Source organism: Ananas comosus, linkage group 9, assembly GCF_001540865.1.
Source record: "Ananas comosus cultivar F153 linkage group 9, ASM154086v1, whole genome shotgun sequence".
Lineage (NCBI taxonomy): Eukaryota > Viridiplantae > Streptophyta > Magnoliopsida > Poales > Bromeliaceae > Ananas > Ananas comosus.
In genome coordinates, this window is record NC_033629.1 from 1,676,527 (window position 1) to 1,702,643 (window position 26,117).

A 26,117-nucleotide genomic window follows, 5' to 3' on the forward strand; every position below is an offset into this window, starting at 1 on the left:
CGCTACCACTGGGGACCCCATTTCTCCCCCCCACCCCCCTCCCAATCTCTCTTTTGTAGTAGTAGCAACAGCAGTGTAAGGGATTCGAGAGAAGAGGAAAGTGGAGGTAGGAGACGACGAGAACCTATTTATAAAAAAATTAAAAAATAAAAATCGATCTGTTTATAGTTTAAGAACTGCGGCTGTGAGATGACACTTTATAAAAGAAAGAGAGAGAGAGAGAGAGAGAGAGAGAGAGAGAGAGCACGGGGATAGTTATGGGGAGTTTTTTTTTTTTTTTTCCAATTTTTAAGAATTTTAAAATCTTTAAAAGTTTTGTTTAATAGGGAGGGAACGAGAATAATGAGTGTTGTTGTGTAGCTGTTACGACTGTGCTTTCGCTGTACGAGCTTGTTTGTTTCTTCGAAAATAAATAATTTTTAATAATAAATATTTATTTTTATTATTTAATTATTTTAATTTTATTTTAGATTGAATAAATAAAAAAAAATTATTACACTTTTACATCATATTTACTCTCTGCCAAATAAGTGCTATAAATGAAAAAAATTTCGCTTCATAATTATAAAAATAAAATTTATTTAGGGCTCAACTCCACCTTCAATGAAATAAATAAAAATTATTTTTTTTTGTATTTGTATTTGGCCTATTTACTGTTCACATTCATAATTTAAAAATTCGCATTTATAGTGCTAACTAATCTTTTAAATTACATTAAATCAGAGTTTATCGTAAAATCTCTACTGTTGAGAAAGTCTGCTATTCTTAATCTGTCATTTCATCATTTTTTATTTTACTTATTTTGATTTTGTGCTCATTATAAAAAATTATTATACCGACCTACCAAGTCATTCTTTTAGTTATATAAAGATATAGAAATAAAACATAATTCATACTTATTTTCAAGAACTATTGTGTTAATGGACATTAATTGGCACAAACGGTGTGTACGATTCGCGCTATCTGTCTATTCGAGTATGTCGTACCATACCTTTGGTTAAAAATAAAGTACAGCTTTAGAAATTAAGGTATTTTCGCTCTTAACTTTGCCAAATAGCTTTAGAAATATATTTTAGAAAATAAAAAGCATTTAAGATCACATTGTGATTTTTTAAAATCATGAACAACCATAAGAAGTGAATCCTTATTTTTAATCTTAACTTAGCAAAATACTCAGTAGCTTTTAACTAAAATTAATTTTTCAAATTAAGATTAATTATGTAGAAATTACTATTCCAAAACCTAGACGAAGTGGGCTCTTAATTTACTCTCGAAATTAAATAAATATATTGAGAGATCTATAGAGAGTTCTCTCTACGCCTCTGCCGTATAAATACTTTGGGTTAATTTCATACATGTCCCTATAAATATAGTGAATAGTAAATATATTCCTACAAAGTTTAACTTTTATATATTATTTCTATAAAAGTCCTAATATTTTCAACTATATTTCTATTATTAAAATCCATTAGAAAAAGTTAATTAACCATGGATTAAATACTTAATTATGGTTAGTTTTTGATATTTTTACTTTTTATATTATATTAGTATGACTTTTGAAGGAATATATTTTGATGGCAAAATTGAAAATATAAATAATTCTCTAACGGTTCTCTACCGATAATAAATCAGAAGAACATATTTGAAAATATTAGAACTTTTGTAGGGGTAACAGATAAAAGTTAAACTTTGTAGGGATATATTTATTATTCACTATATTTGTAGGGACATGGATAAAATTAAGCCAAATACTTTTATACCACAGCGTACACAAACCCCTCTCCTTAACGTGCTCCGCACGTACACCACACCACAGTATCTTTCCCAGATACGTTAAGTGTTTATAGCTTAAAACCCTACGACTACGTAGGCGCCAGCTACGTAATCTCGGCCGTAATTAATGATGATCCAACGGTTCCTATTTATCGTACAAAAAAAGGTCTAATAATTTCGCAGTTATTATTATTATTACTATTATTATTTCGGCGCCTTCTTTTTATAAACCCGAATCTCTGCATCAAATGCGGTGAGATCTTTTGTCCCTTTTACTTTTTCGCCCAAAACTCGTGCTTTTGAGTCCTTAAAAACTGTTTCTGTTCCCCAAAAAGTGAACGGTTTGAGTGAAAGAAGTTCCGGGCACAATTTGTAAACAGTCCTTTTACTATTCCCATATTGAGCTTTGCTCCATATTCTTCTGAGGTAGAACGAAATATACAAAGATTCTCTCAATTTTTGCTCTTTTAATATTAGAAATTAGGAAAAACTTCAAAAAACCTCCATATGGTTTTCGTAGTTTCTCACTCTGCCCCCTGTAGTTTAAAATATATCAAATTGGCCCCCGTGGTTTCGTTTTTATCTTTTCGGTAGCTTTTTCGTTAATATTTCATTAAATTATATAAAAAAATTTTCAGATACCCATTTAGATTTATCAAATATTTATTTTACTACCCTTTAATTTTAACTTTATCACTGATTTAAGAAAAAAAATAATGAAATTGATAAGAAAAAAAGAAAAAAAAACAACAGGGGGGCAAATTAATACATTTTAAATCACAAGGGGGCAAAGTGAGAAACTACGAAACCATAGGGGGTGTTTTTGAAGTTTTTTCTAGAAATTATAATAGGCAAACTTTATCAGATACTATTCTTAGTCGGAGTTACTAATTTATAGTAGTTTTGATTTGCATGTCTTATTCACAATATTATAAAATTTTGAAATGCGAAAAATATGTATGTTTCTTTCTCTTTTCTGCTTCGGAAATTAAGTATGAGAACTGGATAAAAGAATAAGCTTGTCTCCGGTTTTGTTGCTTTTCTCATATGTTGGAATAAAAAAATAAATTATTTTTTGTTTTGAAACTTTATAAGACGTCACGATTATATATGACAAAAACGGTATTGTAATTAGTAACTTAGCCATGCAGAACTGCAGAAGCGCACATTAAAATATTTGATGAAATTAGAAATTCTAATTGTCAAAATTAAAGGTTCGAATCTTACCAAGCCTATAATCTCTTTTTTTTTTCTTATGTAATTCAACACTGTATCCAAAGTTTCAAGCTCATACTGAAAATAATATTGAATATAAATATTAAAGATATTATTATTTGAGAGATTTCGCTTTTATTTCTTTTAATAGAGAATAATAGAATAAGACTTCTCAGACTTTTTTTAAAAAAAAATCTAATATTTATAGTTTTTTTTTTTCCTTTAAAAACCTTCCCAATCCTACTGGATAAAATTAAAATGGGTGAATTATTTAATAAATCACAATAAAATATTGTTTGTGTAAATAATTAATTTTTTATAATTAGAAAGTCAAAAACATATATATGTAAAATTAAGAGTTATAGCTTCTAATTCTGTTATTAGAAGTACTGAATTTTGGTACATTATCTCAAAAAAAAAAAGTTATATGCCATTGAAAATTACAATAAAACTCTACATCCAAAGTACAAGTTATAAACTTAATTATAATTTGATATTTCTAACTATGTTGTAAAAAGAAAAAAAGAAACCAAAATTTTGTAATCATCATACTCCTTCTAATAATGTTATTAAATTAATACACCATAAAATATAGAAAAAGCTTCAAATACCATCCATGTGATTTCGCACTTTCTCACGTTAGTACAACATAGTTTAAATATCAATTTAGTGCCCTATGTCTGTGGTTTTATTTTTCTCTTTTTATTATCAATTCCACTATTTTTTTTTATTAAATCAGTGACAAAGTTAAAACGAAAGGATATTAAATTGAATATTCAATAAAGTTAAGTGGGTATCTGAAATTTTTTGTATATAATTTAACGAAATATTAACGAAAAAGCTAGCGAAAAGAGAAAAATAAAATCACAGGATACTAAATTGATACATTTTAAACCACGTGGTACTAAAGTAAGAGAGTGCGAAATTATAGGAGTGGTATTTAAAGTTTACCCTAAAATATAATTGCTAGCCCCTGCATAATAGGCCAAAATAGTCCTTCTAAACTACTTATGGTAAAAAAGTTTAGGGACCACTTACGAAAAACGGAGACCTCTTTGTGTCCTCTGCTTTGCATTGTTTGATGAAAAAAAACAAACAAAAAACAAAATAGAGAGATGTAGTACAAACTATTGCCTGCACCCTGCGTTTCTGCGCATCTCATGCACCGCTGCACCTGAGTTTTTTATTAGATGTTTCAGAATCTTAAAATTGAGCTTACGAGATTTAAAAATTTATTAAGAGGGTCAATCAATTAGTTTCAATAATCAAAAATAGAAGAAAAACTGTAGTTTGACTAATGAGAAAAAAAAAAAAAGCTTTCAAAATTTATAAATTTTTATATACAGATTTTTGAATGCCTAATATACCGATTTACACTTGTAGATCTCAAACTATAGGTCGCGTGACACTTTGGTCCTTAAAATTTAATTTGATGCAACTTTTGTCTTGATCTTTTCAGATTATTCTAATTAAGTTTTAGAATCTAATTTGTTTTACTGAACTTGATTTGTTATTGAAGTGACAATAATATTATTCTATCACAAATAATAATATGATATTATTATTATATTACAGTACATTTTTATCATTATTCCAACTGTGACGCGCAACTTCTCATGTTATCATCCATTATAGGATTACTCTAACTCTAGTACGTTTAACTCTCTTAATCGCACGAGCCTAATCACCACCCAAAATGTTATAACCGGATTAAAAAATTTAACTATATTATATCTTATATATACGACTATCGGGGTCTTATAAATTAAGTGTAATTTTTTAAATTACTGGATAGTAAAATAAAATAAAAATAAGATAAATCGCGGTGAAATTGGTTTACCCTAAATTTTTACCGGTGTACTTTGACCCGTTTGGGGACGCTGTTTGACCGCGACCGGACACTGGGGGGCAAATATTCGAACGGATTGTCGGGTCGGATCCTCGGAGGGTTTTAATTAATTAATTAATTAATGTAATTAATTATTTTGTCGGCGTGAGATTTGGGTCGCTGACAACAGGATTATGTCACCAGGGCTTTTAACGGCGTTATAGCAGTAACGGGTTACGGATCTGACTTGTGGGGCCCGCATGGCGGGAGGATTTTTTATTTTTTTTAGAAAAAATTTCAAATACCACTCTTATGCTTTTGCATTTTTTTTATTTTAGTATTTTATACTTTAAAGTGTATCAATTTTATATCCTATAATTTTAATTTATTTTTTTATTATTTTCGCACTAATTTTTTTTTGTTAAATCAATGAGAAAGTTAAAAATAAAATATACTAAAGTAAATATTCAATAAATTTAGGTAGAAGTATCTGAAGTTTTTTATATATAATTTAACGAAATGTTAACGGAGGAACTGACGAAAAAAAATAAATAAAACCACAGAGTACTAAATTGATACACTTTAAATCACATGATACTAAAGTGAGAAAGTGCGAAATCATATGGGTGGTATTTGAAGTTTACATTATTTTTTTTTTTGGGTTTTGGCAATTTCAGTGGCATTCCTCAAATTTTAAAAATATATTTAGAACAGTTAATGTCGATATTATTTTTATAAATTTATAAAAGTAATTAATTTGTTTGAATTTTATTAGAATTACGATATAAAAAAAAAATGTATTTGCTTTTCATTATAGCTAACAATCATCAAATTTATATCATTTAGGAGAGCTTCCTTATCAATTTATAATTTGGATATTTTTTTAGTCCCATTTACTACCTATTTCAATAAACAAAATCTAATATATTTTTAATTTATTTTAATTTACATTTATTTTTATTAATTGGAGAGAGAACGTGACATGGTAGTCAAACAAAGAGGTAAAATAAATATTGAATATCATTTAGGAGAGCTTCCTTATCAATTTATAATTTGGATATTTTTTTAGTCCCATTTACTACCTATTTCAATAAACAAAATCTAATATATTTTTAATTTATTTTAATTTACATTTATTTTTATTAATTGGAGAGAGAACGTGACATGGTAGTCAAACAAAGAGGTAAAATAAATATTGAACAATATTTCGGATCGAATGTTAGCAACATGGATATATAATTATTCGATTCATTAATTCTACATTTTTCTCAGTTTTTGAGATATATACCACTTCTTTTTCTTCGTGTAGAGAAAAATATAACCGTGAAGAGTGTGTCTTAAAAATTCGGTCTAATAAAGAGTTTTTTCTCCTGTGAGTCGTAACGATCGACGTTTTATTTTGTTTGGTTACGTACTATTAAGATTATGATAATTACAAATTCTTGATTTGATTTGTATGTACTTGAGAATCACACCTAATAATTCAACCTAATGGACTCTGATTAAGGCTAAGTCAATTTTTTAAAAAGTCCAGTTCAAGTCCTAAATGAAGGACTTAAAAGATGCTTGTGATTAATTAAGATATATAGAAGTGTTTTAAAATTCAAATGAAAACATTAGTACGTAATAATCTACGCAACTCATGCATGCTCCTTAACATGAGGAAGTTTATTATATTAATGCAATGCTAGCTTGGCCAAACGTATACTAAGAATGATAGAGTGAAAGAGTAATATATACAAGTGTATTATGTTGAATTCGAAATGTTAAAACATCTTAAGTATTGTTTTTTGATAGCTTAGCTATTTGGAGATAAATGATATTAGAGTTTGAGAAGTGGTGAGCTCAAATCTCCTAAATTTATATATTGAAATACTTCTTGAGACCGACCGTCCCTAGAGCAAGTAGCAAAAGGCTTGGTGGTTGGTACTCTAAAAGCTTAAGCTGTTACTCTATTAGAGAATGGTGTTTAAATATTTTTATATTTAACACACCTCCTCACGTCTGGGCTCGAGGCTTTTTAATCGGCCCATGACGTGGGCTTGAATTAAATGGGAGGAAATTAATATGCTAGGAGCCTGGCGTGACTCGAACTCAGGACCTCATGCTCTGATACCATGTGAAACAACCGTTGTACTCTAAAAGCTTAAGCTGATAGAGAACGGTGTTTAAAAATTTTTATGTTTAACAGAATTCTAGTTGATTAACATTTCTAGCTAAGTTTATTTTTAAATAAAATAAACGAAACAGATAGCGTGCCACTTATCTCTCAAAAAAAAAAAAAAAAANTTTCTTAAAAAAAAAAAAAAAAAGAAAAGAAGAAATACTTCTTGAGATGAAGTGCATATTTGTGTCTAATCCTACATGTCCTTGAAACCCAATAATAATAATTAGAATAATTTCATAAAGCTTCCAACATTGGTCACATTCAAAACAAGACATAAAATAAGGTTTTTTTTAAAAAAAATACTCTTATAACAGGGGGCATGCACCATATTTTACCTAGTGGTGTACCATCACAACCTTAAACCCCTAAAACCCCTTGAAACCCTAAAAAGCCACTTTTTTGGCCTGATGCACGCCAACACCAACCACCACCATCTCCCAACAATATTTATTACTTATTTTATTCATTTTTTGTGTGTGATAGTACTACACAGTGTTGGCCACCCTTCTCTCCCTTCACTCCCAAGCTTTGCTATCAACTTTATCCACTCAAAAAGAGAGAGAGAGAGAGAGAGAGAGAGAGAGAGAGAGAGAGAGTGTGGAAAGGGTGCATGTTGGGGAAGTAAAAAAGCAATGAGCTTTTAAGTTTCCTAAGGTTGACATGCACACACACTTGTAGCTGGCTTTTCTATTTAATGTATCATCATCTTATAAAGCATCCAAGCACAAGAAAAGGACCCAACATTGTTACCAAATGGTCTCTAGCTCCTTAATTAAGTTGTAACATTACTTTACCAAATATAATCACCATTACCGACCAGAGCAATTAATGGGTGATGATGAGAGTCAATGTTTAGAGAGAGAAAGAGGTTGTTTTCTTGTCCCCCTTGTGGCATGATGAGTTCTCATGTGAATATGTGATCACTTTGCCCATGCATTCCTCTCTTCACTTGTGTTTCCTCTATCCTTTCTCTATAGAAATTTTTCATTTACACCTAACTAATTCTATATATTAAGTCATAAAAGATAGCAAAGAATCTCATTAAAGAGAAAAATTATTCTTATATATATATATATATATATATATATATATATATATATATATATATATATACTTGTGTACCTACTAGATTAGAGTTGTTTATTCGATGTTACTATTTATATACATAATCAGTATATTTACCGAAAAGCACCTTTTTCTCGACCGTTTCTTTCACTTATTTAAAGTGGCCACTTAACTTAATATGACACAAACATGTTCTTACACAACAACACAAAGTCGAGAGTTTAAGAATCAGTTTAATCTCGAACTGACACAACATAACACGTTATGAGACAAGTATATAAGAAGGAAGTTGATCAAAGGTTTAGATATTCTTGCATGACTAAAACGATTGTGGAACTCCAACACGATTTACACAAGAGAGAGAGAGAGAGAGTATATATCCATGCATTAAATAGGCGCATGGGCTAAGAAGGACCCCATAATAGTGCATTCGGGAGAGACATGCATGCTCACCCATGATCCATTGCGTGATCTCGCATACTTATCCCATTAGAACTTATATTGGTCCCATCACTCTCTCTCTCTCTCTCTCCTCTTTTAGAGAGAGAAAATATAGAGAGAGAGAGAGTGGGGCCCAAGGCACGCATGGTCCTCGATCAGCGCGCCACCTTAACTTTGCGTGCCTCCCACACCTCACACACCTCTCCTTTTTCACACTAAGCATGGTGTCTACAAAAATTAAAGCATGCATTGGTTTACTAGTTTTTTTTCTTTTTTTCTTTTGAGAATTTTAAAGCATTTGATTAATTAAATATATACTACTGCAAAAGCTTGTTGTGGAGGTATTAATTAATCATACTCGAGGAGATAAACTCATTGGGTTTGCATGTATATAATAATAAGCATGATTTGTTGGGGAACTATATAGATGGAGATTTTAGTTTAATTGCATGCATGGGCACATGATTGATTATTAAGCATGCAAGTGGAGTGGCTTATCATATTATCCTAAGATTTGTTCCTAGCGAAATTGTCACATATATAGGACGTGTTCGATTTCTTGAAAAAATGTGAAAAAATACTTTTTTTAAAAAAAGTGAAAATTTGTTTTTCAGGAAAAAAAAAATCTATGCAAAATACCATTTTGTTATGATTTTTCATTTTCTGGATAAAAATACAAAAAAAACTATTCATTCATGAAATTTGGCAAAAGAACCTTAATAAAACTATGTTTTCTGAACCAAATAGTTGAAAAATATTTTTTCGAAGTCTCCATTTCTTGCAAGAACGGTCATCTCTCGTACCCTCGCCACTCGGCATAGAGTAGGCCAATTTTACCGTGAAACACCAATTGGAGTTCCATCACTAATATATTCTGTCAGGTTTTTGCTCAACTTTAAAGTCCGCTAACTTATCCCTAAGTACTGAAAGGTAAGGGTTCGAATCGTGACTACTAGCGACGTCACCTCCTAGAATCTTGCCCTAATTCCATCCGTCGCTCTCGCTCGCCCAACATTTCATGGCTTTAATGTTCTTGTGGTTCGTCCTATCGTAGGCTTCAGGAAATGATCGTTGTAACGTGGTCTCCCCACACTAACGATCTGACCAAAAGTTTACAGAACTTCCACTACCTAGCTTGTATAGAACTTCCATTATCGTTGTATAGACATTGTCTCGTTACATGTTACATATTACAAATTCATAAGTGATTGCACTGAGACAACGTCTTATAACAAACTTCATCTACCCACCTACATTTTATGTTACAATTATGGTGAAATAATAAAGTTTCTACTACTGTTGTGTCTTCAATGCAGCTTTAGTTTTGTTGCTGTTCTATGAATAGCAAATGCTTTTAAAGCTATGATTAATTGCTCAAGTTCAAGTTTTACTCTGATATAGACCAAACAAAACACATATATATTTCACAGAGAGTAATTGCATGATGAACCACTCATATATATATATAATATATTATATTAATAATATAGAGTTGAGTAGAATACTCTCGATAGTAAACGGGCCGTTTACTATCGAGTTGTTTTCGATGATAGAGCTTCCAAATTGACGATCGGTTCCGTTGAACATGATCTATATCACTTGAATGCTTAGAAATCAATTTTCAAATTTTTTCGACATCATTTGCCTAATGATCAAAGGTTTCAAAATTTGTAGTTTTAATGGTGGATAAGAGACGTTTCTCGTTTAAACGGTGTAAAGATATCCAAATCAATTGAATTTTTGTTAGAAATTCTTTAAACTATTTAAAACAAGATTATACTCTTGATCTTGATTACAAGATCTCTATCATCTTTTTTTAAAGAATATTCATTTTCAGCATTCATTTTTTGTTCACTAGATGGATAAAAGAACATATCGAAAGTGCGTGAAATTTGATTTCTAGGTAGTTTAAATGTTTAGATCATGTCAACGAACCGATCGTCAATTTGTAAAGCTCTATCATCGAAAACAACTCGATAGTAAACACCCCGTTTACTATCGAGAGATTCTAGGCTCAACTCTATATATATATATATATATATAGAAGAGAAGAGAGAGAGAGAGAGAGAGAAGAGAGAGAGAGAGGAGAGAGAGAGAGAGGAGCGGTGTGTGTGAGCTACTATGCTTCTGGAAGCATAGAGTCTTCCGTGCTTTCAGGTCGTTTGATGTTGCGACTTTCGAATCGTCAATCTGCTCGTTAAACTTGATCTAGAGTATTTGAAGTACCTAGAAAATAAATTTTGCAATTTTTCATATCATTTGCCTAGTGAACTAAGGGGCTCAAAATCAACGGCTGAAAATAAAAATCTTACAAAACGTGATAATATGACATTAAAATTTTAGATCAAAGATATTGATCTTGTTTTATATAGTATAAAGAATTTTCTATCAAAATTTCACGTGAATTTGGATATTCTACACCATTAAACTTGCAAACGGCTCACCAGGCCATTAAAATTATTGATTTTGTGTCGCGTTCGATCACTAGGCAAATGATATCGAAAAATAAAAAATTTATTTTCTAAGTACTTCAATACTCTAAATCAAGTTTACACGGAGCCGATCGACAATTCGAAAGTCGCAACATCGAAAACGACCTGAAAGCACGGAAGGCTCCGTGCTTTCAGAAGCAAGTAGCCTCTCTCTCTCATCTCTCTCTCTCTCTCTCTCCTCTCTCTATATATATATATATATATATATATATATATATATATATATATATACACCATAACGCATTGATCCTAAAAATACAACAACTTATTGTTACACCACAAAATCATTAAGATTTTTTTTTTCAAAAAAAAAAAGCATTCAAAATGATGGCAACTTTTGGGCCTACTAAAGCCTTTTACATAAGCCCAAATCAGCCCAAAAGTGATTTTGGGCATTCATAAAATGCTTTAGCCCAAAAGCAGAGAGGGGTGAAGTAGTTTCCGGTCGTAAATATCCACCTATGTTGTTTAGTTCACTATAACCCAAGCCGAAGTCAATTATAGAAAATGAGGAAAAAACAATACAATGTTAATCGATCCATCTCTCGCACCTTAAGCTTTTACGTAATTCACTTATTGCCAAATAAACAATAGAATCGACGGAACTTCAATTCCACAGATATATAAGCACACAATGGAAAGAGAAGTAATTTATACCGAAACTCTACTTCACCCGATAGTTTATTTCAACCTGAACTTCATCTTCGGTAAAACAAACAAGCCCTGATAGACCAAACAGAATTAGGGCGAATATATATAGGGATATATATACTTTACCGATTTTCAGTGGGACCGTTAATCATAATCGACTTATTACGATACACGTAATGTGATTTTACGTACGAAAACAGATAAATTATTTTTCATTATACTTTTTCGCATGTAATATACGCAATCTCTCCGCAATTTTAAACGGAACCTATAATAAAAATATTGTTGGGTTTTGGGTTGGACGTTGAGCCGTATCAAGTATAAACCAAATCCGGCCCAAAGTTTCACAAGGCCTACTAAGGCCTAGGCCCAAATTGTAACCCATTTAATTATTGAAACTAAAGGTGAAAATGTATGGAGAACCCTCAACTATATGGAATTATGAAACTCCCCCTCAACTATTTTTGACACAACTTTTTTCATACTGAATTATGTTGAAAATATTATCAAACTTAATTACTCTATCAGCTATCAACCTCCAGATTGATTTATTAAAAAACAAAGTAATTAAATTTAGTTAAATCACTAATATAATTGATAAAATTTCCAATTTTTTAACTAATATCACTTAAAATTCGTTTAAATATCAGTCCAAAAAATAAGGTTGAGGTGGGTTTTCACAAATGCCTATAATTGAGGGTTCTCCTTACATTTTTCACCTAAACTAAACGTGGGGTGGGCTACATATAAAAACTCATCTCTCTCGCCCCTGCGCCGACCCCTCTCTCACAAAACCCTAACGCAAACCCTAGGTCGCGAGGTGCGGCGCTTCTCCCCTCTTCCTCGATTTCTCGCGTCGCAATTAATCATTTAAAATTTTTGCTCATTTCGATTCGATCTGTTGTTGCAGCTTCGCGGAGAAGTGTTTCGGATCCTTTTTTGATCGATTGGAGCTCACATCAAGCTAACATGGCGTTAGTATTCTATTGAATTTTTTTCTTCTATTTTTCGTTTTTTTTCATGCATTAACGTAGTGTTGATCCAAGCGTGGTTCTGAGCCGATTTATGTAACATAGCTAACACGGCGTTAATTATTTTCATGTTGTTTTTGATCCTGGTTTGGAAAAGATAAAGCTGCGAAATTTGATATCGTTGCCCTCTATCATTAGAAAAGGCAACACCTGTTTATTTCTATACGTGAAGATGTATTAATATGGCTCATTAGATTACTTATATGCAAAAATGCATGGTTTTGCAAAGAAAAAGTTGAGTTTTTTTTTTTTTTTTTTTTTTTTTTTTTTTTTTTTTTTTTTTTTTTTTGGCTATGTATGGCTTTGTGGTGGAAACGAATGGAATTTGAGAGCCTTTTTATGCAATTGTGGTTACATGAAATTGTCGTCTTGCATTTTAAGTTTGATAAAAATGGTTTAGTGGATTGGTGACTGTACAGTTTCTAACTTACTGTTGGTAGGGCATTTAAGTGGAATTTATTCTTTTGAGTGTGACCTCATGATTAGGTCTAATTTGAGTAAGAATCGAGTTTAATTTGATCTAGCCTTTGCCTGGTTTGTGTTCTGTATGTATAAAAATTTTATCAAAAAGTTCAACATGCGGAGTAAGTATTTGAGGCGAATATGTTTTTATGTAGTTTGATATCAATGACAGATACCAATTATCCAGATCTGATATGATTGATTTAGATAATATAATTTGATTTGACTCAGGATATGATTATTCCCAAAGCTGAAATGTTTTAGAGCTTTTTTGTTGTAAAACTGTTGTTAAAGCCACCTCTCTTTTTCTCTTCCACAGTTCCACTTTATATTTTCCTTTTTTTTTTGTCTTGCAGGGAAGATATTGCAGTTGAAACACCCGCTCCGGCTCTCGGAGAGCCCATGGATTTGATGACTGCTTTGCAGCTTGTGTTGAAGAAATCGGCAGCTCATGATGGGCTCGCGAAGGGACTCCGGGAGGCTGCAAAATCAATTGAGAAGCACGCAGCGCAGCTCTGTATACTTGCTGAGGATTGCGACCAGCCCGACTATGTGAAGCTGGTTAAAGCTCTCTGTGCGGACCATAATGTTCACCTGGTCACAGTGCCTAGTGCTAAAACTCTTGGCGAATGGGCGGGGGTTAGTAAACTTTTCCTATACCTGACATAAATTTTCTGTACTGTTAATAATTGGTGATGACGAAATAGAACATGTTCGTGTGCATTTATTATTAGCAGCAGGTTAATGAAGGCGATTTTCAATGTCTGGATAGTACATACAGTTGACGATTTCCCTATATGTTTCTCTTTTTTTTTTTTAACAAAAAAATTTTCGACAAGCAAAAAAATGAGACTTAAGATAATTTTTAATAGAGCATTATAATTAGGGGCTGTTTGGTTCAAGGTTTGTAATATTCCGGGAATGTTTTATATTTTATATTTGGAATGACAAGTTTGTTACTAAACTTATCAAACCTCTTGGGTTGGCAGGTTGTTAGTAACTAGTATATTCTTTATTTTTATTAATGGACTACTAATTATTCCCATTAAGTATGGGAATGAGAATAACTCCTAACTCATGGTAATGTAGTATTCCTACCAGATGCTCTGATTCCACTACTTCACTAACCACCTTAAGTTGAATGATAATAGTTTGAATATTATCAATAGAAAATATGCAAAACTACTGGAATATTGCGAACCTTAATAGTATATTATTGACATATGCCAGCGCAAAAAAATCATAAATGGTCGATCCTTGGCTACTATTTTTCAATTAATAGTTGAGAAATTGATAAATAGTCTAGTCTTTGCATTTTTCTTTCCTCTCATCATATGGCCTTTTATTCGAGAAATTATTGCCTGGACTGAACCTAAATAACTGTTTTTAGTGGTTGAAGAATGTTGTTTCTTGGTGAGAATTGCACGCTAAAACCTCAATGTCCTGTCCTTGGTGTGCATAGCTTTTTAACAGGGTGACGCAAGAAAATATTCTCCTTATGGACAATTGTTAAGGGATGTAATCTTGTAGTAGTAATTTGACTGGTTTTATGCCCTAAGTTTACTTCTGTGAATTGTTGTATAAATTTTTGAAGAGGCTGGTTGTTAAATGCATTGATCGCAAGTCTGAGTATCATATTATTTGTAAATCTGCTTGCTTTTAAACTTGTAGAACCGTTTTAAAATCCTTGTGCGCATTGAAATTTTGGGAGTTTTCCATTATCTGATAGATTGTCTACAAATGATGTTGATGCAGCTTTGCAAAATTGACTCGGAGGGAAAAGCAAGGAAAGTTGTAGGGTGCTCCTGTGTGGTTATCAAGGTAAGGACCACAGTTCTACCTTTTTCCCCCCCTTTTTTTGTGTCTAATTAATCAACATTCCGTGTAATTAATCAACATTCTTTTATTTGGCATGAAGCAAAGAATTTCAATGCTTACTCTCTATTTCCAAATTCCAGGATTACGGAGAAGAATCAGAGGGTCTTAATATAGTTCAGGAGTATGTCAAATCACACTGAGAGATGGTCCTTTATTATATCCACTCAACTTAGAGGAAAAAAATGCTTTAAGCTGTTGTAGCCCTCTTAGAGTAATGAGCATGGAGTTTTGCGGCTCGGAACATTATTTGTTTTCTTTAAGTGTGACCTAAGATTCTTAACTCGGTATTTTATTCAGTGATTAGCATTTTATGCTGGGACGGTTTGCTTAATGCCTTGCAGCAAATTATGATGAGACAAATAGTGTTCTTTATCTACTTTCTCATCCTTTATTTTTTTTTCCTTGTGGATTATCATAATATTAGTTTGCTGTTTCCGTAATTGGCTAATTTATATAATCAAAATGTCTAAATTTTCTTTGGCAGCTAGACTTTGTGACACTTTTCTGATATAAATATCATCTGTTATTTTTAACTCTTATTGCACTGGTGATTAGTCGTCCAGTACCTGTAATTTCTTTGTTGGCAGAGTGGAAGAACTTATCTTGGTGTTTAGGTTGAACTGTATGGGAAACAAATAAGAATGTAGATAGGCCACGTTGTGATCTACAATCTAAATGAAAGTTATTATTAAATGGGTTTTTAATCATTGTTTGGTTGCTTATTTAACGGCATCGAAGCTTTGCTTGCTTCACTTTTTGTTTCTACGTAAGCCATTATTGTCTTTTAAAGCCATTTTAGTAAGTACCGAGTATATTTTTAACTAGATTTTCTACTTATTGGGTTTGTTTGATTCGGCTCGTGCCGGCGCTTTGGGTTGAAGCAGAGTTTGTAGTTCAATTGCAATGGTTTGATTCAAGTCGATTTGTGGTTTATGTCCTGAGCTGAAGTGAGGCTTAGGTTTTGGTTGGTCTCTGTCGGGAAGATGAGGGATTCTTTTCATTTGCTATTAAAACCACAAATATGGCATGTAGTTTTAGGTTGAAGGTCGGTTCCAGCCTAAATTATCTAAGCCTGTAACGAAAAAATTTTTTTAAAAAAACAATGAATAGGAGGCTTCTGATTGAAATTCTGACGCCAGAATGATCAAATTTCTTGTTTAAAGTATGTAAAGATGTGGATTCCATACAAATAGCACTATTCGAACTAAAAGAAGTATACAGTAAGATCAAAAGAACAACCACCTAGTGGTCTAATTGGTAAGCATAATCAATCTTAGGCATCAGATCCAAACAGACCTCTTGTTCGCTGATGAAATGCCTAGATTGCCTTTATATAAGTTAAGACATGTAATAAATGTTACAATGTGGTACACCAAAGAGTTAACTCCGAAGATCTAAGCCTGATCAGATCTCCATATAAAACATTATTGAGATCAAAATAAAGTAGGAATAAAGATCGCAGGAAGTGGACCAAGCTCACCAATCTAGGCCCAGTTGTCTTGAGGTAAAAAGGTCTTCGACGTAGAGAATGACCGCTGCAGATGCCGTTATGTAATTCTGCATCTGATTCTTTGCTGAGGCCTCTGTAAAAAAATCAAAATAATTAGTTCCCAACACACCACAACTTAAATCCACACGAAGTGCCTCTTTGGCCTCATTTCTGAAGCAAATTTCTTACTCCGAAAAGCAATAATCACGCGCTTCAGTAAAAATAAAAAGTCTCGATCTTTTGCTACGACCGGAAGCTAAAACGAGGTCCCGAGCATCAAAATCGCAAGCTTTAAATTATATGTTGAATGATTCATAGTTGAAAAGTTTGTCGTTAATGCCATTTCAAACAGCTCAGCTTTAACAACACTTCGTAGCAAAAGCTCCAGTCACGATGAACAATCCCTCAACCATGCGAAATTGTATTTAATTAGTTTAATTTGTCAGTAATCAATATGATATTTTCGTAGCTACCAACTTTCCAGCTAACAGCAATTTGCCATTCTAGAATAAAGCTGCTTTTTCGCAGGCATCAAAGCAGCATTAAACCAGGAAGACAACAGATAGTATAAATTCCTCTCTTTTTTTTCCCCCTCCCGCTGTCTATTTATTTAACTATACAGGTGCTTGGACCACTGCAGCTACCTAATGTGTTTTGAGAATAGAGTACGACCGATGCCCGTGAATCTTAAAGCATAGTGGGTGGTCCTGATGCCATTTAGATGATTGAATACGCTGATGAGCAGAGGACCCATCGACTAACCTCTTGGGCACACATGAAGACCTCCCAATGGCTAAGCCAAGATAAAGAATTATAATTACATACGCTACTTGCGAAACAAGAGGACTCACCATCTTCATTTAGCTTCTTCAAGAGCTGTGACTTAGTGGGAAGTGCATACATTCCTGCAGCAACTGCTTTCCTAATGGCCCATCCATGATGAGGAGAAAACACTTCAGCATAAGCTATTGATGCCGCATTCCTCAGAGAATTGCCCCTGCAATAATATAAGCATGAATATATGTCAAAAGTAGAGAAACAGTTCACGTGGCTCACCAATTAGTAGAGAAAAATGGACTTGAATTATAAATATATAACAGCGAGTCTGTTGCATACTAGATAAGATAAGAAAGCAAACAAAGCCGGCATTTTACAGACTTATACGACAAATTACAATTGAAGGAACCAGAAAAAATAGAGAGTCAAAACATTTCTCAAAAAAGAAAAAGAGAATTAGAGGGGAAAGGAGAAGAAAGAGTTAGATATCAGCAGCTTTAGTGCAGCCAATGGACCATAATACAGAATATTCTGTGTTTATTCTCAAAAGGACGCTGGATTTCTTTCCTACAAGCATTGATCTACTCTGCATGCTTGACACTAGACATCAACATGTCAAATCTGCTTTGTTAGCGTATCAACATTATGACATTATCAACAATACACCTAGAAAACAGGAAAAAGCAATTTCAAGTAACTTAGTAGCAAAGATGAAAACTAAAATGATATTTGGTCCGCTAAGCATGAGATGAAGATAGTTTTCATCCTTAACATGGTTAAGATGGATCGTTCAAAGGCCATACGGAAAGGTGTGGCAACATATGATCCTTTCCTTTTCCTTCTCCCTGAAAATTTGATTCTAGGGGAAGGATGGTGAGTAGGCACAAAGGTAAATTACCTTTCTAAAGCTCCACCTTTTTCCGACACAGATGATTCGCATCACAACACATACTTCAAGTAACTATTAGTGAAAGGGTATCACCAAAGACACCCAATAGATTAGTTTGCTACATACTCTGATACTAAAATTTGCTCGAACAGCACTTTAACCATGTCGAGTCCACGCTTCACTCTGAGAAGGTTCCTAGTGTGGCTACCAGCTTCTCTCACACGGTTGTGCTCCACGTCTAAATCAAGCATAGATTGCAATGTTGAAATAGACTTTGATGCCTCCAGCAGATCATCCACCTATAAGAACCACAAGAATGGAAAAAAGTAAAAGAAAAGAAGAGCAACATGAATTGGCACGAGATGAAATAATGCTCATGAACACAAAGAAACAAGCTCACTACGAGCAATTGGAACCTAAAGCAAAGAGCTGTAGCAAAATAATGTTCATTAATAAACAAGATATGCACTTATAAATGTATCCGGCGGTAGGTAAAAGAGTGTTTAGACTTTAGCGGCGATTTAGTAAATGTAGAATGAAATTGACCAATGAAATTTACTAAAGCAAAAAAAAAAAGAAAAAAGAATTCAACTATTTATAACCATTGTCACTAGTCCCTTGACAGAAAAACATGCCCCATCTCATAATCTTTAGCATCTTTCTAATTAAGCAGTTGTTTTTCCACAAGAAACAAACTTTAATGGAGCCACAACATCTAGAATACAAATTAATGCTACAAAAGCAGTACTTTGGAGGTTGTCTTAGAGGATACTCTGTCAAAAAAACACAAATTAATATTATTTTTACGTGAATTGACTAAATCTTCACAATTTCTAGGGTTTTCAAATAGCAAAGGTCTAAACATTAGCAACAGATACAATTAACGCGCAAAACCCTACAGATCAATAGCGTAAGAATCTAAACCGAATTAAAAGCCCTGATTTTATTTGAGTATGCAGAAGAAACGGAATCGAATCGATGTATTTTGAATTGAAACCCTTTAGATCGGGGAACGGGGAGGGGAGAGGGAAAAGGAGGAGGATCATCATACCTTGGAGACGTAATCCATCTCGGCGAACTTGAAGGCGATGCCGAGGCACCCGAAGAGGACGGAGACGTGGGCGCAGGCGCGGGCGAAGGGGGCTACCTCCATAGCCGACGAGGGAGCCTTCGCCCTCGCCGTCTCCGCGAGGCCCTCGAAGGCTTCCGCGATCCCCCGCAGCGGCTTCTCCTCCTCCCCCGCCATTAACGAAGCTCTTCTCCTCCTTCTCCTTCCCCTTCCTCTTCCTCGGCTAGGCGGTGATTCCTCCTCTCCTAGGGTTTCTTCGGGGGGTTTTGTTGATGGCGATGGTGCGGTGCGATTATGCGGACGCCGATGGAGGGGGAAAGGGAGGAGGAAGATGAAGTGAGCGGAAGAGGAATTTGGTGGGCCCATCCCCTTCGTGAGACTCTTTCATATCCGTCCGAATAGCTTTGGGATTCGTGCCAATTATATGATGAACGGTAGATAGAATGGTCTCGCGCTGGGGACTAACCCCACCGTGGGTAAGAGAGTATTCCTCGCACGGGTTTGGACTTTGGGCTCGAGTCGGAGTGTTGGGTTAATTGAAAAGGTTTGAAACCCGGATTCGGACTCGGACTCGGGTTCGTGCTCGTCCGTAACTCCGACATTATGGGCCCGTGCTCGATCTAACCCGGTCCAGTTGCAAAATGTATGGGTAATCCCTGTACTACCCAGATATTGCGACGTAGCCCTTTCTCCTTTTTATTTGTTTTTTTTTTTTAATCCATACAAATTAGAACACTTTAAGCACACAAAATTTCACATAAAATGATCTTTTTAAACTCTATTTGATGTAACAAAAAACAAGTTCATTTTACAGATGGAGAAGTAAAATGGACATTTTTGTTTGAAACTATAGATTTATTTTTGACGATCGATATAAGTTACGTGAAATTTTAAAAACTAAATTTTTTTAAAATAACATTGTAAATATTAAATTCCAATATCTAAATAATGCATTGACCATCCACGCATTTCACTGAAAAAATGAAAGTATTGTTTGGATAATACAATTCGCGTAGGCCCAAACAAAACCTCCGCGGCGGGTTCAAGTTGGGTCTATTACATGCTGAATTGTGTCTGGGTCGGATCAAGTATTAAAAAAATTAAAATAGAACAGTGTTGTGAAGGGAAAAAAAATGTTTAAGGTGATTCAAATTTTTTGGAAGGTCTCAAAATTTGATTCTCAATCTTTCCCGAAAGAACACACTAAATTTGATGCAACTTAGAAAAAAGTTGAGCTCAATGGGCTAAGTTAGACGGTAACCGGATCTATTTAGGTCAAAATCCATCCACAGTGAATCTGTCATCCATCTCAGATCGTACATGCCAAACATTTTCAATATCCTTTTCTATTCTCAAGAGTGGTGTGGGAAAAGATAAAATGTAAACGACAAAATACAGATCAATTCAAATCCTATTACTACGATCCAACCCGCTAACATTAATAACTCGTTAAGTCAAAACTATCGAACCAAAATTCTCAGGTCCAATTATCAACATTAAAGTCTGTGATCTTTATATTTTCTACCAACATAGACTTTTCTGTTCAGACTATGCAATTTTCATCAAATCTCATTCTATAACCAAAGATCACCTCACGATGTAAGAGGCTATTTCACCCATCTGGCTAATAGATCAGCTTTGATAGCAAATATAACGATCTGTTCACTAACACTAATAATTCGTTGGATTTAAACTACTCTAATCCTTATATTCTCAACCATAATCTATTTCTAATATAATGCACGACTATTATTAGGGCGTCACACCTATCTTAGGTCCTTTAAAAGGAGATTGAGTATTAGGCTAGTTATCTTTGGAGAATATCAATTTTTGGGCCCTGCCATTATTGTCACCACCTGACCTTATCCTCTAGCAAATTAGTAGCTTAACATTAAATGCTTCAATCAAGTGTTAATAAATTAGACCCCTCCCACAATGTGGCTAACCACCCCTTAATCCAATTAATCACTTCGCTTAAAAGAGCAACTTCTTTTAATGGTCGAATCACCTAAATATCTGTCTGGCTAGAGTTTCTCCAGTGAAATTGAAGGATAAAAGATAGAAAAAATTATCGATTACACTTTTATTCAATCTTCTCGGACAATAATTTGTATGAATTAATGCAGTCGTAATCATATTTTACGTTACAATATTTTGCTTTCCAGTTTTAGAAACCCGTTTCCATATATTAAAAACATTTCATGGTGATTGATATGATACAAAGATCAATTTTATGATGACAAATTTTGTTTTTCCTTTTTTTAAAAAAAACTTTTTCAAAGGGTGGGTGAGCACCACACGTATAAAAGCAGCTTTAAAAGATCATGAGAAAAAAATATATCATAAGGCTTTTTGAGACGCCACTTATGCGATCGTTAATACGTCTAGTTCATGGACCCATTAAAGCTAAATAACAAAAATATATATATATTTTAAATGGTATTTGGTGCCAATATATAATGAAAGGTACCACTCAATTACTTTATGCTCCAAGCATAGAATCTATCCAATTCCATTGTTTTCCATTTTTTTAAAGGAAAGTGTTTTGATGGAGATCGTTTATCGAATCCCTTATAAAAGAATCCACTTTATCATATTTATTTATATATATGTTAACAAAAAATTTTAAAAAAAAATTAGGAATCTTCTTTATAATCTTCTTTATACTAATAAACTTTTACTGTTTATTTCTCAGTTAACGGTGTAATTATCAAACAACACATGCAAATAATTTATAAAAGAACTCGGAAAAGTAAAATATTAATTACTCAGCACAATTATCTTTTACCTCTAAATTTTCTCTCCTTTTTTTGTGTTCTATATTTTTTAGGTAAAAATATATAAAACTTACCTCAACTATCACCCATTTTAATTAGATTATTTAACTTTTAGGAATTTTAATTTGGCTACCTGATTCTTTAATTTTTTTTTTTAACCGGTTAATGACTCTCCAGTTTCAAATTTTAATTTCGTTGTTTATCTTTGCATGATTAATTAACAACTTTTATAAAATTTATAATTATAAATTTATTAAAGCAAGCAATAATTAGCTTAGATTTTGTACCGAAAGAATTATCAAATGAACTAAATTAACCAAATTGAAAGATTGAGTTTAAAATCAAAACTTTAAAAATATTGAATAGCTGAATCAAAATAGTCCGAATTTTAGATAATTTTTACACATTTTTTTCTTTTTTTTTAATTACATCTGACATATAGGAACCACACCAACAGGCACGGAATTAATACCAAGCTCTGATACTATATTACCAAAGAAATTAATTTACTAAAAATAATCCAAAATTCGTCTTAACACAAATTAATTACCTTATTATATTCCATATTTCCATGTCATCTAGAAACTATGAAAGTTTTATGAGGACAAATATATCCACGACAATGTCACGAACAAGATTAGGTACATCTATTTCTATTTTTTCTCTACATTAAAGGAGGGTTTGGGGGGACCTTGGGGTGACACGTGTCCCCCCAAACCCCCCTTTACTCTCTCTCCCTCTCTCTTCTCTCTCTATTATCTCTATATAATTTATATATATTTATTTTTTTTCTCTACATTAAAGGAGGGTTTGGAGGACCTTGGGGTGACACGTGTCCCCCAAACCCCCTTTACTCTCTTCCTCTCTCTCTCTCTCTTCTCTCTTATATAATATATATATATATATATATATATATATATTATTATATTATTATATTATTATTATTTTATCTACATTAAAGGGAGGTTTGGGGGGACTAGGGTGACACGTGTCCCCAAAACCCTTTACTTTCTCCCCTCTCTACTCATATATATATATATATATATATCAATTAAAATTTTGATATTTTTATAAAATTTTAAATTTCTTAAAATTTCAGATTTAATTTATAATATTTATTTTTCAAATTTTAAACTTCAAATTTAATAATTCTTAAATCTCTAAACTCTATGAAATTAATTAATTAATTAATATTATATTAATAAATTTATTGTATTATATATAATAATTATTTATAATTATAACACGCTAATAATCGCTATAAAGGGAGGTTGAGAGGCGGACCTTGGGGTGACACGTTGTCCCCAACCCCCCTTTATCTCTCTCTCCCTTAATATATATATATATAATATAATATATATTGATATTCAAATTTTAAAATTTCTATTTTCTCAAAATTTAATTCTTTTAATTTCATTTAACATTATAAATTTATTTTCAAATTTTAAACTTCAAAATTTTAAAATTATTAAATCTCAAACTCTATGAAATTAATTAATTAATATAATTTTATTAATAAATTTATTGTATATAATTAATTAATTAATCTTATTAATAATCACGTAATTAAATGCCATAATAAAATCTTAATTTGATCGAGATACTATAATAAAATAACAATATTTAAATTTGTAGGAGTAAAATATTTAAAAATATAGTGCGTGTGTGTATATATATAATTAATTTTATTAACAATTATTTCATTATTTTATCTTCCTTCTAATTATTTTTTTTAAAATTATTTTGATATATTTATCACAAATCTTTTTTCGCATAAATCTTTATAAAATAAGTTGTCATTTTAATAAATTTTATTTAAATAAAATTAACTATTAAATTATTTTTATATAACTTTTATTTAATTAATAATTAGAGTTATAAAATTATTTAAAAATATAAAAAATTAAAATTTATTAAAAAAAATTTTAAATTCGCAGCATCACACGGGTATTTTACTAGTGTTGTCAATATAGAGGAGAATCATAACTTTTGGGGCGGGATAAATTATGAATTAATTAATTAGCAGTTGAGCCAAAACGAGGTGTTTAAATTCAAAACCATGTTGTGCACGGAAATCAAGGCAAATACGCAACAATTGCAATTCCCCAGCAATGTGCAATTTGAAATTTTAAAAAATAAATAAATAAATCAATCAATCAATAAGATAAATTTTGACATGTTAGAGTCGAGAAGGGCATCTCTTTCCTGGGTTAATTTCATACGGATCACTGTAAAAATAGTGAATTACAAGTATATTTCAATAAAATTCAACGTCTATATATTATTCCGGTAAAAGTTCTAATATTTTCAAATAGGAACAATTGCTTATATACTCCTGAAAAGTTCCCGACTTTTCGATTTATCTCTCTTAGAAGGCTAATATTGAAAATATCATCTTTACGTTCCAACCTATTTCTAATATACCTTAAGTTAAAATCTGTTAATTAACTATGTAAAATTATTATTTTGTCCTTTCAAATATACCCCTCTATCGTTACCAATATTTCTTATTTGCCCTTAAGTTAACGGCAAAATTGACAATTTAAATTTTTTTTAACTGTGGTCGATATTTAACTCACGTTTAACCCAAGTTAACTTAACAGAAGATAACCGCGGGAGTATTTTGCAATAACGGTGGAACGTATAAGGGGTATTTTAGAAAGATAAAAAAAGTAAAGATAAATCGGATATTTTCAAATGTATGAAGGATATATAAACAATTATCCCTTCAAATATATCACTGTCGTTATAATTCATTAGAAAATTTTAGTTAATTGTATTAGGTGAAAAGGATTTTGAGCACATAGAGACAGAGCCCATGCTTCTTTGTTTTTTCGTGGGACATAAAATATAGGGTGGATTTTATATAAATCCTTGCAAACATAATGAATGACAAATATATCCCTCAAAAGTTTAACTTTCATATGTTATCTCTGCAAAAGTCTTGATGTTTTCAAATATATCTCTCTAATCTGTCACCGTTGGAGAATCGATAGAGAATTGTTTATTTTTTCAATGTTGCCATCATAAATATGTCTCTCCAAACATCATAACAGTATAATATAAAAGGATAAAAATATCAAAAACTAACTAAGGGTAATTAACTAAAATTTTCTAACAGATTCTAATGTTAGGGACATATTTAAAAACATCAGGACTTTTATATGAACAATATTTGAAAGTTGAATTTTGTAAAAATATATTTGTCATTCACTATATTTGTAGAAACATGTATAAAATTAATCATAAAATATATATTTTAAGTTATCAATTATCATTGAGATATAAGTTATATTATTAACGAAGATAAATATACTATAGTATTATTATTATTTTAATTATACATAATGCAATTAACTCTTCACAAATCCAAATTAAGCCTTAGTCTCTAAGTGAGATTACCGAAAGATTACATTACATACGGTAAAAAATATGATAAAATAAATATTTATTTATTTTTATACATAATATTATTATAATAAATTAGTTAGGATTTATTTTTTGGTGATCTATCAGAAAACCAAAAATCTAGTATATCCCATAGAATGTTTTAAGTTTCAATGTGTTACGTGGTCATTTTCTAAATCATTATCCATACGCATACATACTACACACATACGTGTGTATATATAGAACTAGGCTGGAATATTATTAATAGCACAAATGATTTGGTACTATTAAGTTTTCTACCCTTGTATTAAAAAATGTGCGGTTAGAATGATATGGATTCTCTAGGGTTGAGTGGGTGATTAGTTGAATAATATAATTAAAAAAATAAAAATGATAAAAGAGATAAATCTAACGGCAGAAAACTTGATAGTACCAAATATTTCGTGCTATCGATAGCATCCCAGCCGGACTATATATATATATATATATAATATTTAATTATATATGTATATTATATATATGGGAAACTTCAACCCCCATGTGGTTTCATTGTCTCCTTTGTACTTCTGTGGTTTAAAGTGTAATCAATTTGCCCATTATAGTTTCATTTTATCTTTTTCGGTAGCTTTTCGTTAATATTTCATAAATTTATATACAAAAAATTTCAGAACCTATTATAGATTTATGAAATATATTACTATAGTACCCGTTAATTTTAACTTT

General features: G+C 31.9%; 2 protein-coding genes across 2 annotated transcripts; one reads left to right on the forward strand and one right to left on the reverse strand.

Moving 5' to 3' along the window:
- On the forward strand, positions 12,365-15,403 carry LOC109714890 (40S ribosomal protein S12). The gene is made up of 5 exons (XM_020239620.1): positions 12,365-12,452; positions 12,543-12,606; positions 13,482-13,764; positions 14,881-14,946; positions 15,084-15,403. The coding sequence occupies exons 2-5, from the start codon at positions 12,602-12,604 to the stop codon at positions 15,141-15,143; spliced, it is 414 nt and encodes a 137-aa protein (XP_020095209.1). The 5' UTR covers positions 12,365-12,452; positions 12,543-12,601; the 3' UTR covers positions 15,144-15,403.
- LOC109714967 (accelerated cell death 11-like) lies at positions 16,131-19,519 on the reverse strand. The gene is made up of 4 exons (XM_020239734.1): positions 19,210-19,519; positions 18,285-18,457; positions 17,344-17,489; positions 16,131-16,586 (listed from the first exon to the last, which is right to left on the reverse strand). Exons 1-4 carry the CDS (start codon positions 19,402-19,404, stop codon positions 16,480-16,482), a joined length of 621 nt encoding a protein of 206 aa, XP_020095323.1. The 5' UTR covers positions 19,405-19,519; the 3' UTR covers positions 16,131-16,479.